Here is a 19,543-nt window from a genome sequence, read left to right as displayed (position 1 = left end):
CTCCTGTAACTTTTGGTGGCCCAAAGATATTTAAAAGCAATTTTGATTTTCCGAACCTTTCGGTCTCTACTTGTTGAAAAGCCTGGAGGATTCCTGGAATACGCGCGAATGGATTGCACCCTTAGTTGTGCAGCCTATACTCAGTCCTTTCTTGGACTCCTTAAATGCCGGTGTGACAACATCTGACCATATTTTTCCATCTATATTTTGTTTTCTTTGCTTTTTCCACTACGTTACTGAAATTACAAAATTTCATTCATAGTCTGTAATCACCCTAATATGTTTTCATTTTCCAGTATGATTTTTACTACTCGAAAAAGTGGTTGCAGCTCAACTGCATTTACACCTGGTTAATAATAATATCTACGAGAGATTTCAATCTGGTTTTCGCTCATGTCACGGTACAGAAACTGCTTTACTTAAAGTCACTAACGATCTTCTTATCGGAGCTGACTCTGGTCTTTTCACCATTCTCGTCCTTTTAGATCTGAGTTCAGCCTTCGACACCATTTCTCACTCTGTACTTCTAAGCAGACTTTCCTCTCTCGCATCTCTGACACACCCCTCGCCTGGTTTCAATCATATCTCCTTGACCGTTCCCAGTTTATTCAACTAAGATCATTCCGCTCTCGTCTATTCCCCGTCACATCTGGTGTACCTCAAGGCTCAGTTTTAGGCCCTCTTCATAATATACATCCTCCCTCTAGGTACCATTTTCTGCAAAGTTGATCTTCAGTTTCACTGTTTTGCTGATGACACCCAGTTATATCTCTCTTGCAAACCCGATTCCTCCCTCCCACCTTCTTCCCTTTCAGAATGTCTATCCGAGTTAAAATCCTGGTTTACCTCTAATCTAAAGCTCAATGAGGATAAAACTGAGATCCTCCTTATTGGCACCAAATCCAACCTTTTGAAGGTGAACCATTTCTAACTCACCATCGATAACTCCACAGTTTTCCCTTCTCCTCAGGTTAAGAGCCTTGGTGTCATCCTAGACAGTTCACTTTCCTATAAATCTCACATCAGTAATGTCACCCGTTCTGCCTACTTCCATCTACGTAACATTAACAGATTGCTTCCTTCTCTTTCCACCCAGTCTACGTCCATTCTTGTCCACAGTCTTGTTACCTCTCGTATTGACTACTGCAATTCTCTTCTGCATGGTCTCCCCCAAAAATCCCTCCATAAGCTTCAACTGGTTCAGAACTTTGCTGCTCGCATTATCACCAGAACCCCCTCCTACCAGCACATCACCCCTGTTCTTCAGGAACTTCACTGGCTCCCTGTGAAATTCCAGATAATATTCAAACTTTCAACAGTAGAAACCTTCTTGGCTGTAGGTCTGTGAAGGGTCTCCGTCATCCAGGTCATCGTAGTCTAAGGAGCTTGGAAAGAAAAGTGTCTGGACTTCTTTCAGTTGCTTGAAGACTTTTTACCTCTCATCCGAGAAGCTTCTTCAGTTCTAAGGTCAAATGGTGGAGACTCCCAGATTTAAGCCCTATAGGAATGTCCCCCCGAGAGGGACATGGACCCCCTAATGATCCTTTACCTAATCACATGAGCCAAGGTGTGAAAATGGGAGTAGGTCACAATAGGCCTTTTGATCTCTGGAAATCACATGATAGGGTTTTTAAATAAATATATTATTTATTTCTCTTAAAATAAATATTTTTTTCACTCCTTGGCTCACGTGATTAGGTAGAGGATCATTAGGGGGATCCATGTCCCTTTTGGGGGGAAAGTCTGGGACTCTCCACCATTCGACCTTAGAACTGAAGAAGCTTCTCGGATGAGAGGTGAAACGTCTTCAAGCAACTTAAAGAAGCCCAGATGCTTTTCTTTCCAAGTTCCTTAGACCTTCTTGGCTGTAATGGTACAAAGCTACACTGTGAAGTGTGAATTTGATGAATTCATCAAAATAAGCTGTTCTTTCAGAAAGCTAGAGCTCCGTCTTGAACTTCATAAAGATGCAATAACTTGTAGATCAGCCCTATTTTTCGAATTCCATCCTATATGTTGAAATCTCTAAAAGATGATAATAAAAAATAATTCACCTCTATTTCTTTCTAAATTTTGTTGTCCTCCACCTTGTCATCTGCGAGATTCAAGGCTAATATCTTCCGGTTCCTTTATCGGCTCCACACAGTGCGCAGTATGTACAGTGGATTTTCCCAACAAGTAAGCACTAAAGTGAATGCACATAATTGGAGTGTATATCTCTGTATCACCCAAAACTCCAGTCTGACAGCATGCAGTCTCCAGGGTCCCACTGTGCTATGTGACCCTGCTAGATTCTAACACTGAAGGGTGCTAGAAGAAAAACTCAGTCTCTCTGTTTGTGTCTCAGAGAACGCAGTGCTGTGGACAGCAGAGGTTTCTTATCTTGTCAGATGAGTTTAACAGCAAGGTAAACCCTAACTGCAGCAGGTCTTTTAGCCCCTCGTGCTCATGAATATTTCACTCTATATCGCCTTCAATATTAACTTAACCTAAAACCCCTCTGAGGATTAAGAGATGGCCTTTCTGTAACTGCTCTCAACCTGCTGTGGATGTTTAAGTCCCTGCTAATCAAATTCTGTCACTTGATTTTTCTTATCGTAGTTGGAAACATAATCAGTTGGAAAGATTTAAAGGAGGATAACGTCCTCTGATTGCTTGCCCCAGTTGATGATATTAGCAGAGCTGGAATCCCTCGGGACCCAGTGTTTCTCATTACACTGGGGCTGATCGGTCGCCAACCACCTGTAGTAATTAAACTGAGTCACAGTGAAGGTGATGTGTGCCGAGCCGCTCCTTCTCACTCTGCTCTATGTCTTCCCCTCATGGCTTGTGTCGAGGGGTTGGTTTCATAGAGTGACACGGGATGTTTTTGCCTTGACACCTTGTATTCTGTGTCTCTGCTGAGAGAAGATTTCAGCATCCTGCTCATAGTTTGCACAGTGCGGGAGACAGCAGAGCTGCTTGAGGCTGCACTGCGTGACACTGCTGTTCTCTGCAGATGAGATGAGGTGTCTGTCATCTGGGGCATCACAATGAAGCCCTCACTGGTTCTGCAAGAGATGCATATTTAGTGCTCCCCTACCCCCTGTCCCGTTATGAAAGCTTTGTGTTTACTCAGCATTTCTGTTTGAATAAATATTATTTATAAGGACATGAGGAAAGATAAGCATTCTGTTTTTTTATGACTCTCCATATTTTGCAAACAGACTCTCTTTTTTTTTTTTTTTACCTGTGCATTGTGAAAAATATCTCTGGTCAAGAACTTTAATGTGTATCATTGATCGCAGTGCAGCAGCTCTTTTAACAACATGCACTATGTTTCACTCCACAAATCCTATTTCTTTTCCAAAACCTCCAGGCTCTTTGCTCCATGGAGGAGTTCAGAAACCTGGACAGAGACATTGAAGGCTCAGCCAAACGCTGGAAGAAGTTTGTAGAGTCCGAGTGTCCGGAAAAAGAGAAATTCCCACAGGAATGGAAGAGCAAAAGCTCACTCCAGAGACTGTGCATTATGAGAGCCCTGAGGCCTGACCGCATGACGTACGCTGTCAGGTAAGAGGTGGTATCATTTCCCTTTGCTCTGTGATCTGTGAAAGCTCCTACTTGACCTGTTCTGGTTACTGAAAAGGTAAAAAAGTTGAACAACAGAACCTTTGGCTTCTATCCTGAGATGACAGTTGACTGAGTCACACAGATTTTCAGGGACAATCATCAAACCTAAGTATTAAAAGAGAACGTCTGTGTCCACTTGTACCAAATCCAGACCCCAGTTACACTCTGAATTAACATACATTAGGTGTGAGATGCAGTATTTTAGTTCTATTAAGATGCCTGTGTCTGTGGGGTTTCTTAGATATTAGGCTTTGGAGATATTAATTAAACAGATTATGTGGTTTTTTGTTTGGTCTGAAGGGCACTAATGGCTCCGAAACAAACATTTCACAAGTTCGATTTCTAATAAACTGGGCACAAATCACTCCAGTATGTGAGTGAAATTTTAACCAGAAGGCTAAAAGTGGGGAATTAAAGCTGACTCATCTAATGATTGTGATTTAAAGTGCATATTACGAGTCTTATGAAGATTGTGCTTGGTTTAATCTGTGTCCATAGTTCTTTAGCGAGAGGAGGAACTGAGTCATTTTGCTCAGTTCATTACGCAGATTCATACCTGTAGCCAATAACTATGTAGCTTGTTCATATTTTTTTATAAGCAATGCGATTACATTAATTTTGAAATGAATAAGTGAACAGCTAGATCACTACTCATAATACATTATAATGCAGTTTATCACTCTTGGTAATTTGTTAAGACTGGCAGTATAATAACCAGCACCACATTGCAATTTAACATCTCAGAGTTCATGAATTTGTTTTTAATGTGCTGCAGCTTTAGATGGTTAAAACCCAGACTGATTACAAAATATGGATGTAGCTTCTAGATGTAGCTTAATTATTCAGCATGCTGTGTCACACAGTTTCATAGTTAGTTCTACCCTGCACTCACAATGTCGGGTTTTAAAAAATATGAGATGGATGACATCATGTTGGCTTTCCAAGGTGGAGACCAAAAGAGAGCTAAAAGTAGAGCAAATGGTGGAGTTTAGAACTGCAAAGGTCTCCACATCTGCCAGGAAATTCTTGGAGTTGTGGTCAATGCGCAACAGCTGGACAACTTATTGGCACACTGCAGAACAAATACACAGAATTCACATTTTGCTGCTTTCTGTGTTTTCATTTCTTCACTATCGGTTCTGCACATGTATGTTTGTATTTTCAGAAACCTTAAGTGGAGGCGGAACTAAGGTTATAGGACAAAATACAACATATGTACAAAATATATTTTGTTAAAAAGTGAATTCTTGATTTATTTAAGACTGTGATTTGGTTGAAACTGAAGCAAGAAAAGCATAATGTTTGAAAGACCAAAGCATTTAATCCAGAGAGGGTGAAAAGAGCTACTGACAGCTGAGTCGTGACTAGAGTTTATAGTTTTGAAGCAGCTGTCTGTCTAATGCACTGTAATACAGACAATTCCGGTTCTTCAAGTTCTTCAGCTTGTTGTCAAAGATAATAAAGTCTTAAGGAGAACTGAGTCACACTCTCCTTTACAGAGACTTTGTAGAGGAGAAACTGGGAAGCAAGTATGTGATTGGCAGATCACTGGACTTTGCCGTCTCCTTTGAAGAGTCAGGTCCAGCTACGCCCATGTTCTTCATCCTCTCTCCCGGAGTTGACCCTTTGAAGGATGTGGAAAAACATGGTAAGGCTTCTGCTTGTTTTATCTTTAAAAAAGCTTTTAAATCCTGCTTAAAAGTGTGTTCAGGACTTTTATAAGAGCGAACACATTGCCAGTCTATCGTTTCTTTTAGCTGTGTAGGGTTTTGGGTTAGTTATTAAGAGGAAATGCCTTGTCTACCTGCATGCATGATTTCATTTTAGTTCTGTTGCATAGGATTATCAGTCAGAACAACACATTTGTAATGTGTATCTGCTGTAATATCAGCCATCACTGCCGATGCACAACCAGCTCTGGATAGACTGAAAGGATTATACTAAAGGTCAGAAATATGTGAGATGACACCACTGGTGTATTAGGGGCAACAGAAAGTAAATGTCATTGGTTTTAGAGTTACTTTACATTCCTTTATGAATAATGGGTGGCGAGATGATTTTTACTAGAAATATGGAAAAAGTTGAAGCTTTTGTTCTGACCTAGGCATTAATTCAGTTTTTGGGTATTTGAAATCAGCTGTATGAAATATTCAGATTGCAGGAATTGTTTCAATTAACTGGAACAGATTTCCTCATTATTTCTCTTCTACCCAAGCATATGCATCAGCATTTTTGCATTCAAGTAATGAATGATTTGTTAGGGTTTTTGTTGTTTTGTTTGTTTTGCCTTACTTGGGTTTCAGTTTCTCCTTTGTCGTCCTTTTATCCTCGGATTAATTTATCACACAGACCCATTTCAGCGTGTTGAAGTGTTGGTTTATGCCCAACACACTGCATTATTTGTGACTATTTTTAGATGCTTCATTTTTATAGGCATCGCCAGGTGGTTAAATCAACCATGGAGCTACTATAGGCTCAGAAACCCCCTGTAAAATCCTCCATCCTCTCCTAATACCATACCAATTAGCACTCCTGCTGAAATTGCCTCTAAGGGCTCTGATTATTGATTAGCAACACCCTCATCCTGACCATAGCCAATCACATCAAAGTTAAAGGTAACCAGCTGCTCCTGTGCTGATGAAAAGCAGCAGAACATGTTTTTTCCCCATTATATTTGTGTCTGTGGGGTTTCTTAGATATTAGGCTTTGGTGAGATTTTCATTAGACAGATTATGTGATTTTTGTTTGGTCTGAAGCGCACTAATGGCTCCGAAACAAACATTTCACAAGTTTGATTTCTAACAAACTGAGCACAAATCACTCCAGTGTTTGTGTGAAATTTTAACCAGAAGGCTTAAAGTGGGGAACTAAAGCTGACTCATCTAATGATTAGGATTTAAAGTGCATATTAGTTAGTTTAGCCTGCGTCCAAGGCATGGATAGTGCTTTAGCCAGAGGAGGAGATATTGTGGAATTGAGTCATTTTATTCAGTTCATTACACAGATTCATATCCAATAACTATGTAGCTTGTTCATATTTTTCTAAGCTATGCAGTTAGATTACATTTGAATAAGTGAGCAACTAGATCACTACTCTTAATACTGATTATAATACTGTTTATCACACTTAGTGATTTGTGACTCCCACCTAAGAACCATTTGTGACGCTCAGTCATAGACTGTACATTTAAAAATGGACTTCACCCACTGTTTTTCACTGTGTTTCTGTTTTTGTGTTTCTGTTTTCTGTGCGAGGTTCTGTGTGAAATTTTGGTTTTCAAACTGATCGCTTTTAGTTTTGCAACATTTAGCCTCAATTAGCATCGATTGGAACTAAAAGAGACATCTAGCATTACTTTTAAGAGGAGACTAATAAGATATTAAACATATAAATAACACAGTTTGTTTATTACTTTCTTGGCTTATTTCTTTAACAGTTAATCAGAGCTTGGTCTGTACCATTATTTTGTTAATCTAGGCTAAGCACATTTCAGAGCTACCTCTCTGTAGTGCAGAGAGGTAGTAAAGATGCAGATGGATGCTAAATGGAGTTTAATAGACTAGCAAATAGCAGTCCAGTTCAATAGACTGCATTTATCATTTTAGTCTTTGCAACTGTTTCTGCAACCAAAGTTTTATTGAAACAATTACTTTTTTTTCTTTCAGGGAGGAAGCTGGGCTACACATTTGACAACAAAAACCTCCATAATGTCTCTCTGGGTCAAGGTCAGGAAGTTATCGCTGAACAAGCCCTCAACTTGGCAGCTAAAAACGGCCATTGGGTCATATTACAGGTACAGCAAATATACTTTTGAAATAGGGACTGTGATGTTATTTGTAAATATGAGTATCAACACAAATTCAGTGAGTTCACACTCCAACCAATATGTTTTCTGAAGATTATTGCAACAATCACTGGTGGTGGTCAGAGGGCCCGGTGGCGCCTGTGTCCGGCAGCCTCGCCTCTGTCAGTGCGCCCAGGGTGGCTGTGGCTACAATGTAGCTTGCTATCGCCAGTGTGTGAATGTGTGTGGGAATGGGTGAATGACTGAATGTACTGTAAAGCGCTTTGGGGTCCTATGGACTAGAAAAGCGCTATACAAATGCAGGCCATTTACCATTTAATCATATCAAGTAGATCCAATTATAGTTTGTGGTGTTTGAACACTAACACAAAAGGTATAAAATGACAATTCATTATAATTGTTAGAACATTTTGTCTTTCACTGAGTTGTCCCATGTGGTAAACTCATCCACATCACATAAAACGTGCCAAATTACAAAAAAATATGTCTGTTATCAAATGTAATATATACAATGCTGTAGGCACTCGGAAAACTGAAACAAACACTCTTTGGAAATTGAATACAGGGTTCATTTATGTCAAGGATTTTCTATTCAAGGGGTGATTTTATGTGGCATTTCCTTTATCTGTACGTGTTCTGAATGAGGCACATTATCACTTTGTTTTTCATTGCATACTCAGTGGGATGTTTGCTTTCCTCCAAGGTTCGTCTCTGTGGAAAAGCGAATTTAATTTTCAAGGGAAATTTCCTAACTGAAAGGGCCACGGCATTATACAGTACAATATCTACAGCCACGGTGTCTGTTCTCCTCTTATCTGGAGGGCAAGGCTGGCTTTTGCATTTTAAGTGGAAACCTTGGTGGAATTCTAATGTGAAGTATCGACAGATATGAACCACAGACCAGGCACTGTGGGACACCAATTTCTTTTAATTCACACAGCTTGTTGGATTTCAAAAAAAGAGAGAGAAGGTTGCGACAGCATCACTCTCCTCTCCAGACCCAGGATAGCACAGACAAGCAGTTGTTTAATTACCTTTGCATAAGAATCCCGATCGATACGCTTAAAAAGGCCTTGTCCCCCTGGCAACAAACCTCCTACTCGCTTTATCTGTCTGTTTGTCTGCCTACCAAGTGCCACCCCTATGGTACTGGCCAGGGAGGGAAAGAAAAAAAGAGGGGAGGGGAAGGGAGGGGAGGGGAGGTAACATATTCCCATCTATCTCCTGCTTAAACCATCCGTATCTTCTCCATCTTCTCTTTTCTATTCCTCTGCCCACTCTCTCATTCTGTGAAGTAACTTTGATACTTTGGTTTTATCATTTTCTCCACCACATCTAACATCCTATCAATCCTCCCACTTTTCCTGCTAACCTGCTATCTCTTCATTCCCCCTCTTTGACCTTCTTGTCTCAGTTCTCCTCCTACCTATTCACCACTCCACCTTTATTAAGCCTGGCTCCATCAGTCCAGGATCATGTTAATGGCAGATTCCCTTTTGCTGCTGGGTAATTATATTGGAGAGCAGCATCTTCTTTTCAGATGGGCACAAGAGACAAAATAGCAGAAACTTCAAAGCAGTCCAATGCATTTGGTGGGAGTATGCGTTTGCAGATTGGAGTTGAAGATCTCACATTGGCCAGGAGGCCAAAATCGAGTGGCCAGAACTTGCTGGTCTGTTTCGAATGCCACTTTTAATCTTAAAACCACCCATTTTGAGCTAGTGACAGAAAAACGTCTCTGGAGGGCAGACAGTTGGATGAAACGATTTCATCACGATGTCCTCCCCTCACTTCTGAAAGAAATGATTCATAAATCCCACAATGACAAATTTCTCATATTACAGTCATGAAGTCTTACAAAGATGGCAATAAATAAAAAACAATTACAGCTACATTTAGAATATGATGCATGCATGTTTTTTTAAGTTAAGGGTGACACATCTAAAGTGACATTTTGTAGTCTTTACAATACAGTGGCAAACTGGAAGGAGCTGCTGGCTGCAGAAGGGTTTTTTCCGGTGAATATTGCACCTTCAAAGATTTCATAGATAGAAATCCATGTCTAGAAATTGATCATTTTTTTCAGTAGTTATGGGTATACAGATCCTGTACGATGACAAATTCTTATAAGGTTTAACATGCAGCTTTAATTGTCCTGCAGGAAAAAGGCAGCATAATAACATTTGTGTCAGGTGAAATAAGTACATTTGCAGGAATTCTCATTCTGCAAGTTGTGGACATATCACATGACCTCTACAAATTACTCTACAGTGTATAATAGCAGTGGCATAAAAATAGACCATTTATGAACCTTTAAAGACCTCCAAACCCTACACTAAATAAATATGTATCTTTTGGCATTGGTGGATGTATGCCTTTATTTTTAAATTTAGTCTCAAGGGCGTGTCATGCTGTCAGTGCCTGCAGTGTGTCGACAGTCCTGCTTGTCCCTCCATCCTGTTCACGATGTTCCAGTGTCACTCAGAGTCTGCTGTGATACCGCAGGGCCGCCTCCTCAGTGTGGAGCCCGGCAGTGCTGCAGCTCCTTGACCAACAGGGTTTTTTTTACGTGTAAAATAGAAAGATTATGTGTGGGCACCTGCTCGTGTTTCTGTTTGCTTGTCTGTGAGCCAGCGTGTGCAGTTGGACGTGCCATTGTGCCTTCCCTCAGGTTGTGTTTGGTAGCAATGCATCAAAGACCTTGCCAGTGGTGTCTTCTAATGGGTTTTGGATTCAACTTTTATATTATTATGTAAATAGGTGACTCTCTGATGTAGTATCAGCGTAGGGCTGGGAGGCCCTTATCGAGAAGACGTTGAGGGAACAAAAAATGTCGCACCTGAAAGTTAATTAAAAAGCCATAAAAACGCGTCTGCCCCTCTGTCTTGTTTGTTTGTCTGTCGGTCTCTTCGCCCCCTTCCTTTCCCCTTGCAGCCAGAGGATGAATGGTTTCATTACAGTGACAAGTTCTGAGGCAGTCTCTCACTTCTTCTGTTGGCTCTCTTTATTGCCAAACTATTTACATGCCAAGAGGAAAGGTTGTACTCTGGCTTGATGAAAAAGTGCTTGAATTTAGACTTTTAATTTGTATACCATTCATTATTCTCTAAGGCACTGAGAAGAAAACTAGCTTATCCCCTTCTCAGCTCCCAGCTCATTCTGGACACTTGCTCACAGAATGTAAAAGTTTCTTCTCCTGTATTTTTCAATGACTCCCCCTAAAATCGACGTTCCGCTCCCTTCTGTGTCCCATCGTTTGGAAACTTCAGCCATCGTAAGGAAGATTAAATGTGGAGTGCAAAGGGAAATGAGAAAGTAAAGAGGCTTATGAATTAATGACTGGAGTTATTAGTGCTGTAATTAGATTTAGGGAATGGGCAGTGCTGCGTGGTGAGATCTGGGGGGTTTGGCTGACTCCTTATCATTCACGGGATATCCTGTAAGTGTCAGGACAGTTGAGATGGAAAATTGAGCTCATCCATGCTTGTGTGATAGTACAAGTCAGCCCTGCTGCCCGCACCGCACCGAGCGATGATATTGCAGAAACGTCATGGTAAAGTAAAGCCAGAGAATGGTCGTTCAATGTCAGCAACCTAGAAATGGGTTTCATGTGCTATGTACCATTTAATTTGGTGCCACATCAAAGTCACGGTGAAGCGAGAGGAATATGAAACATATTAATTGGTCCTTTTGCTAGTTGTTATTACAACAAATATACATAAATAGGCAATATTTGATGCATTAGCATCAAGCAGAGTATTAAAGTATTGTGTACACTCCATTAAAGCCCAGACTTTTGTAGTCTTCACCTCCGTGTAGATTGCGTTTTCTACACTTAAAAAAGCAAAACTGATTTGCATAAAAATGAGCCAGATTAACAGCAGGCTTTGCCCTTGTAGAACATCCACCTCGTGGCTCGTTGGCTGGGCACCCTTGAGAAACTTCTGGAGCAGTACGGAGATGGAAGCAATGAAAATTTCAGAGTGTTTATTAGTGCGGAGCCCTCATCAACCCGCGAGGGCCACATCATCCCCCAGGGTATCCTGGAGACCTCCATCAAGATCACCAATGAACCACCTACTGGCATGCACGCAAACCTGCACAAGGCCCTCGACAACTTCAACCAGGTAACACACTTACAGGTTTAATACCTGCTCTACCTTTATTACCTACCTACGCTTCACCACTGGAAAGCAACTTAGCACAAAAGGTTTTTATATGGTTACATTGTGTGTAATTATGTGAAATCTTCTTTAGCTTCTTTTTCTATGAACTTTTATTTCAGAAGCAGCAGACTGTGGTTTTAAGCATAGTTACCCTAAAAAATCCACATTTACAGCAGAGAAGCAAAGGTAGTAGCTAAAGGAAGGCTAGATAAGACTAATGTTGGTGTAGGGCAGCTGGATGTGCCAATTAAAATTGGACTGATTCTTATATAGCACTTTATACAACATACCACATTCACCCAATCACTTTCTTCTAAGCTTTTAGTGCTTCCTAGCTAACATTCATACTCTGATGGATGCATCGGAGAGCAGCTTGGGGTTAGTATCTTGCCCACAGATACTTGGCATGCAGACTGGAGGAGCTAGGGATCAAACCGCTAACCTTACAATCAGTAGATGACCTGCTCTACCTCCTGAGATACAGCCACCCCAAATGTAGACCTGTTTAACTTTACTTCAGCTAAATAAGCATACATGATAAGAATGAAATGAATGAAGAAAGATTCCTTTGTGCTGTGTCTGGAATGATTTAAAGGGCTGCATCGTAATACTGTGTTTTTAATGTGAGTATTTCTGGCTTAAATCTGGGTCATAAACCAGTAGAGAGAAAGAAAATGTGATTTGATTGAAACTTGGCAAAGAAAGCTGAGAGATCTGTGACCATTTTATTAATTAACTTTTTAGTTACACCCGCTAGTGCAGCATGAGGTTACAACTAAGGAAAAGAAAGCTATTTTTTTGTAGCAGTTCAAGTGCCCGTTCCACAGGATCTTAGTAGGCTATTCTTTTGAGGATTCTCTTGATTCTCTAGGATTTTACATGCTACCTACCTCTGAATGCTCATTTTCCTTTTAGCTGTGAGTGGCAGTTGAAACAAAACATGTCAGTTCCCGATTTCTCATCAAGTTGCCAATTTGCAGAAGTCTTGCAGCGAGCAGATGGCAGCTTCACCTTTCACTCACCCTGGAATTGCTTCTGACCTGAAGAGGACAGATGTGATCATCGCACATGCTAACGCTAAAAGTTTGGTTACATTCTGCTGTGAGAAAGAGGGATTACTTGAGCACAGACCTCAGCAAAGTCCATTTGCTGATGTTTGTGTGAGTTATTGGAACACATCCAGACAATATCACTTACCCAGACTATTCTCCAGCCCCATAGTTAGAATGGATCAGGGTGCTACAGTGGCCTCTCCTAGCTTTACTTTACCTTATCAGTTCTTAGTCTCTATCTAAGCTTTACCATTACCTCTGTGCTTTGCTGCTAATGCATCTTCCTTTGCACCATTACCTGAGTGCTCAGTTTCCTCCCGGTCCATTTCCATGATCCTTAGTTTGCCGATGTGTATCTGTCTGATAAGAGCATCATGCTTGTGAGCCCTGCCTTATGCAGAGCTACAGGGAGGTCCACTGAGGGGAAGATGAGAGAATATTCCAATCATGTGTACTCAGTGAAAGTTAATCAATATTTGGCTAACTCTCAGTAATGGCCCATCTACACGGCAAAAGGCAGAGAAGTGACATTTCTTTTCTTTTGGTCTATTCGCTGGCAAATGCATACAGCATCACAGCTTTTAAACAGCCTCTGCTAGAGTAGTAATATCAGCACGGTGGTACAACTAAGCTGTTGTGAATTTACTGTTTGTCTAAGCTAATCATTTAAATGATGAAATCATTTTAACAGTGTCAGACTACACAGCTTTTTCAGACTCTTGCATACCCAGATGTTAATCTTGAAACTGTTGTCAAATCATAAATATCAAAGTTTGTGTTCCCTTGCATGTGCGAGGACTTCGACATGTGTTTATGCGTCTTTGTCTCTCTGCGATCGGACAGCATGCCGATTTTCTCCAGTCCACGGGTCATGAATAGAGGGGCTATGCATCTCTTTCAGCTGTGTTGAGCAGAGGAGTACCATACAGAATACTAACTAAATCTCCAAAAGGGTGCGTGCATGTGTTTGTGAGTGTGGTAGTCAGCCTGCGCTCTGCTTGTGCAATCTACACGTGCATCGTCAGAGTCAGCTCCCCTGGGCACTGCAGTAGCGGAAGCGAAAAGGCCTTCACCGTAGCACTCGGTGACACATGTTAGAATAAAGAGAATTTAGCCTTCCTATTTCCATAGGGGTTATTGGCAAGCTTATTTAACTATCTCTCCCCCCTGAGATTACAGTGCCATTTATGTCCACTTTTTTATTTGCCTGTCTTGAATAATGAGCCCATGAGATAGTTGAAGGCTGAAAGCGCTTGACAAGTTGTGACAATTAAAAAAGGGAATCTCATCGTTGGTTTTATTGCCATCTAGTCTTCTCATTGTCTGTCTTTTACCATGAAGCACTGCTGGGATCTGACAAAATATTGCAGATCACAGGGCTACCTGCCACAACTTTTTACCCATAACATGCAGATATAACTCCAGTGCGAACAGTTCGAGATGCCCTTTGAACATGCCGCTTTTTGTTCTTTTGCGTTTCAGGATACGCTGGAAATGTGCGCAAGGGAGAATGAGTTTAAGAGTATTTTGTTTGCCCTTTGCTACTTCCATGCGGTGGTGGCAGAGAGGAGGAAATTTGGTCCTCAAGGTTGGAACAGATCATACCCCTTTAACACCGGAGACCTCACCATTTCTGTCAACGTCCTCTACAACTATCTGGAGGCAAATCCAAAGGTACACATGTTTCTTTACAAAGCCTGCTGTTTGTTATCTTAATTGGAAATCCGAACACGGGTGACCTCAGCTAAACACCAAAGGCCACTTTCCAGCAAAACAACATCCCCGTGCTCTGTAATCCCCAGGTGCCGTACGATGATTTGCGCTACCTATTCGGTGAGATCATGTATGGTGGTCACATCACAGACGACTGGGACCGGCGTCTGTGTCGCACATACCTGGAGGAGTTTGTTAAGCCCGAGATGATGGAGGGGGAGCTGTACCTAGCACCTGGTTTCCCCTTGCCTGGAAACATGGACTACAACAGCTACCACCAGGTGAGGCAGATAAGACTGGACTCATTTAGGCCATGAAACATTAAATAAAGATAATGTAGCCACAAAAAGGACACGACAGAAAATTAAAAGCAGAAGCTCCTAGTGGAATCAGCCATGTAAAAGCATAGTATCTCCCACTTACAGTGCAAGAAAAATATTAAGATTGTATTCTTCAATGTGTCCCCAAGGGGCGTCTATGTGGCCTCCAGTAAATTAATGGTGGATTAATGTGGCCATAACTGAATTACTGTAATTAAAAGGTTTTCACCATCATTATTCCCCATGTACAGTGTGGAGTAGTACAATCCAATGCTAAATCAATAACAATAAAATGCTTCCCATATGGGTCCCTGGGACATAACAGATTGTTGTTTGAGTTACATAAATATTTCTCTGAGGTGGAGCTGCTCTGTGGGTGGAAACTGTTTGCCAGTAAGTCTAACTGGCAAAGTTAAATGTGAGCAAACCAAGAAACATAAAATGTATGCAAGTCAGAATAAATAAAACCAGTTGGGTCATTGAGCTTACAGTATAAAGCAGGTTTCCAAACAACAAAATAGTAAAAATAAGAAAACAGTCGGTGACAGCAGCTACAGCTGTGTGCTGCTAGACTTTGGGAAAATAGCATTTTGTAGGGTTTTTGTCAGTAATTGCAGCTCCTGTAAAAGAACACAATATGAATGGATGTCCTACAAGCATGCCTTTGATGATGGTAGACTTAATTTGACCATCGGTCCGTTCCCAGCACTTATTTCTCAAACCTCTGTGGCTTCAGTAGAGGATAGGCTGTTCATGTGTTGCTTAAATGATCCAAGATCCACTGGGTGATCTGCATTCAACTAATGCTGAGCCAGTTTATTTGGTTCTTTAAAGCCATGGGAAAATTGGATTTGAATCCAATAATTCGAGGTGACTGCACAGTCTGGTGGTCACTGACTACTGGAAACACAATAATACTGGAAACCATTTATAGCAACTGTTTGACTTTTTAACTTTAGAACAAATAATTACAATAAAGGTGAGTAAAGTCCTGAAGGTCACATTTAAAAAAAAAAGAAGCAAAAACAAGAAAGTGGTGGGGACAATAGCACACCAAAGGGATGACAGAAGCACTAATACTAAGGTTTGTTCATTAGAATGCACTTTTATACTAGAATAGAATAGAAATATTATTTTTTGTCACTCAGTTCACGAGCTGCAACAAAACAGTAGAGAAACGGAGTTTAGGAGTAAAATTCAAAGAAATGAGAAATGGTAGCTTTATTGAATTACAGTTTGTTTGTATACACATTGTCTTTTGGGGACCCACTCAGGGAGGCTCAGGGAGGGACACCCACTCACGACAGATGGCTGCCCCTCCCTGAACCTGGTTCTTCCAGAGGTTTCTTCCTAAAAGGGAATTTTTCCTTCCCATTGTCGACAATTGCTTGCTCATAGTGGGTCAACCAATTGTTGTTGTTTTTTTCTCTATTATTGTAGTATGTTTACAATATGTATGTTTAGAATAAAAAGCATCTTAAGGTAACCTTGAGATGCTATGTGAATGCATTAAATTGAACTGAATACACCTACACTGAATAAACCTGCCCACGAGCATTCTTGGGCGTGATACGTGTAATCACCTTCCATTTTTCAGTAACACAGTAATATTATGTATAAATCACATGGTAGTTATGTTATTTCTTGGGTTGTACAAGGTCTTGAATTATCTAAATGGTGATTAATTTCACTGAAGGATAGAAACACAAACCGTAAACTGTAAATGGGCCATAAAGCAGTTGTTCATAGGCTGAACTATAACAGATAACATAACACATAACATCTTTCATGAGACAAATCACAAGCTGCCTCACATCAAATAAAACCAACAAAATGCAGACATAAGACCAAAAAGGTTAAATCAGCACATCAGATAGAAAATGAAGCTGAAATAAACACATTTTAAAAAGTTTAAATAAAGTAAAAATGCTACATTAAATATGCCAGTTTAAAAAGATAATTCTTCAATCTATTTTCAAACAGGCCCAGTGAACTCACAGATCATAGACTGGAGGCCAGAGAGTTCCACAGTGTGGAAGCTACACCTGCAAAGGTTCTGTCACCTTTGCTTTTTAGTTTGGATAACGAGCCTCTGATCAGAAGGCCATAGAGTCGTGCTGGTGACATATGGCTGTCAGAGTTCATTGGTGATTCACCATGCAGAGGCCATGCAGGTGAAAACCACAACTTTAAATTGAATTTTGAATTTGATGGGGAGCCAGTGCAGTGACATCAGTGGAGGTGTGACATGGGAGGTAATCTAAGGAGCTTGGAAATAAAAACCAACTGGACTTGTCAAGTTTCTTGAATAAATTTCACCTCTTATCCGAGAGGCTTCATCTGTTAATGGTGTAGAGTCCCAGATATTTTGGCCCTAGCAGGAGTTGTCTGTTAAGAGAGTCGTTGACCCTCATCACATGAGCTGACATGTGAAAAAGGGTGTGGCTCTTTAGATTACCAGGACCTGGGTGACTGAGAACCTGCACAGACATCCAGGGAGGTTTTATTGTGACAAGTTAAAATTGAGTTACAGCAATCAAGGCAAGATGAAATAAAATCATGAATAACAATCTCAATCTCAGATTTTGATGCAATAAATCAGAGTTTACTGATGTTTCTCCAATGATTAAAACAGGAACCAAACCTCTGTCCTGCAAATCCAATAATAAAAGACACTCTTGTGTTTGCAACAGTTTCCAAAGATCTGGAGGACCGAGCTGAAAATGATCTGATATCCAAGACTGTATGCAGACCAAACAGTTTTGTATATTTTCAACTTCAGAAACACATTTGAGGTTTAAAGTTTGATGTAAAATCACCATCATAACAACCACAAAACTAAGAGCGATCATGGCCACAGATCTGTGTGTTGTTGCTTTTTTAATTTTGCGCTTGGCTTTGTGTTATAGGAAATATTGAAAAAGCAGTTATTTTGATTGTTGTCGCCTGAACTCACTGAATATCGTTGATCTTCTATAGCCTCCGGTCACTTCTAATAGCGTCCTTTGTGGGCTGCTCTTAAGGTTTATAATGTAAACGTATTATTTTACAAAGTATCCCAGGCCATGCTGTGGAATAACACAAACACAACTTAACAAGCAACATAAATAACAGATATTGTACATTCCGTTCTTTTATTTTATTTTTGGAGTTACAATCCAAATGCTAGGTTTAACTCCACGAATCCAAACAATCCAACCTTGTTCTGAAAAATCAGAAGTTTAACAATTTGATGACATTATAGTGTTAATCCGCATACAGAGAAAATGGTAAGCTTTGGAAAACTGTAATGATGTTAATATTCTTCAGTCAAATTCTTTATATGACTCAGATTAAACCCAGGAATTATTTTACTGGGTCACTGCAGTGCTATCTTAGTTACACATTTAAGACTCTTCGAATAAACCTGCAACATATTGTACATTTGCCCATTCCCTGTGTGATCACCGTTAATAATGTTGACATGGACATGATGAAACCAGACTGTGACAGCTCCAAGCATTATCACGTTACTGCTTCCCCTCACTTGACCTCACCGTGTTTCCTGTCTGTTACTTGTCATTTAACACTAAACTCTATTGATAGGGTAAAATCCTACAGACTTCACAAGCAAGGCCAAGTATGTTCAGGTTGCTTTAGAATTTATCTTCAGTCTTTGACGGCACAAACCAGCGTGACATTTCCCTTCAGCATTTATGCAGTTCACATTTACTGCATGTGAACCACGAATTGTCATTGCTCTTGTGAGCACAAGAGCACAGGGGAGCACAGGGGACTCCCACAGGGAGTGGAGAGTTTTTTTGCAGTTAGCCTGACTAGGTGGTGGTAACTGAGTTTTTAGCTGTTTAAATTTGTCCAAAGAACAAAGGCTTTAAAGACCTTTGTGTTGTTGGAGGTCTGTTGGGCCATCTCCTACCATCTAAAACAAACCTACTGTATAAGAGAGGAGACAGGTGGACCAAGCACAAAGAAAAAGCCAGCGAGTCAGCAGTTCTCCTCCACTTTCAACAACATACAGGTGTACTCGGTGAGTAAATGTTAGCCAAAAAGTACTGAGGCTATCTCAAAACAGCTGACTACAAAGTGTTTCTGTATTAAAGGCCAGTATATTTTCCATCAAGACTTTCATCAGGACTTGATTAGAAGAACTTTTTTTTTTATTTAAGTGCCCCACAAAAGCCCCCCTTTTCAGTTGAGTTTTCACTTTCATCTGTACTGACTTAAAAGCATATTGATATTCATTATGGACCAGCAGATGGAAAATGTCACATTTCCTTTCCCTTGTTATGGTCATTAACAGTCTGTCAATTGATCCAGAGTGTTTGAATCTCCCCCAGAAATATCTCACCATTTATATGGCTCCATTCTTGTCCTTTGTCAGCAGTACTTCAAACGAAACACCAGAGTGGAGAAAAAAGTGATGGTACTTTCTAGACAGGAAGCAATTGAGTTGCAAATTTCCATTTTGTTATATACAAAAGAATGAAAAGGAATCTAAGTGTAAATTAGGGTTAGTCAAAGGAGCTTGCAAAGAAAAGCGTCTGGACTTCTTTAGGTTACTTGAAGACGTTTCACCTCTCATCCGAGAAGCTTCTTCAGTTCTAAGGTCAAATGGTGGAGAGTCCCAGATATAAACCCAGTGGGAGTTTCCCCCCACAGAGGGACAAACAGACCCCCTGATGATCCTCTAATCGCCTGAGCCAAGGTGTGAAACTGGGTGTGGGTCCCAATCAGCCAGAGTTTCGGGTGAGTTCATTGTGAAACCTGGCCCCACCTTATCATGCGAATTCCTGAAATCAGATGGCCCAGGATGTGAGTGGGCGTTAAGGCGTCTGGGAAGGGATCTCAAAACTGGATTATAGATGGCAGAGAGT

The 19,543-nt window shown here is 40.6% G+C and overlaps 1 protein-coding gene across 1 annotated transcript in view; it reads left to right on the top strand.

The window, feature by feature from the left end:
- dnah9 (dynein, axonemal, heavy chain 9) overlaps positions 1-19,543 on the top strand; it is a 179,838-nt gene that overhangs the window by 139,266 nt on the left and 21,029 nt on the right. Inside the window, exons 68-73 of the mRNA XM_085415652.1 lie at positions 3,359-3,552; positions 5,112-5,260; positions 7,279-7,406; positions 11,318-11,545; positions 14,119-14,310; positions 14,439-14,630. Coding sequence (XP_085271778.1) covers positions 3,359-3,552; positions 5,112-5,260; positions 7,279-7,406; positions 11,318-11,545; positions 14,119-14,310; positions 14,439-14,630 — 1,083 coding nt within the window. The remainder of the gene's footprint in view (positions 1-3,358; positions 3,553-5,111; positions 5,261-7,278; positions 7,407-11,317; positions 11,546-14,118; positions 14,311-14,438; positions 14,631-19,543) is intronic.

The sequence above is a fragment of the Rhamphochromis longiceps genome, linkage group LG8 (genome assembly GCF_057381845.1).
Source record: "Rhamphochromis longiceps isolate RC_006_pf linkage group LG8, R_longiceps_female_GT1.1, whole genome shotgun sequence".
Taxonomy (NCBI): Eukaryota; Metazoa; Chordata; class Actinopteri; order Cichliformes; family Cichlidae; genus Rhamphochromis; species Rhamphochromis longiceps.
The sequence above is the reverse complement of the archived record's forward strand: the minus strand, read 5'-3'. Positions and strand labels throughout refer to the sequence as shown.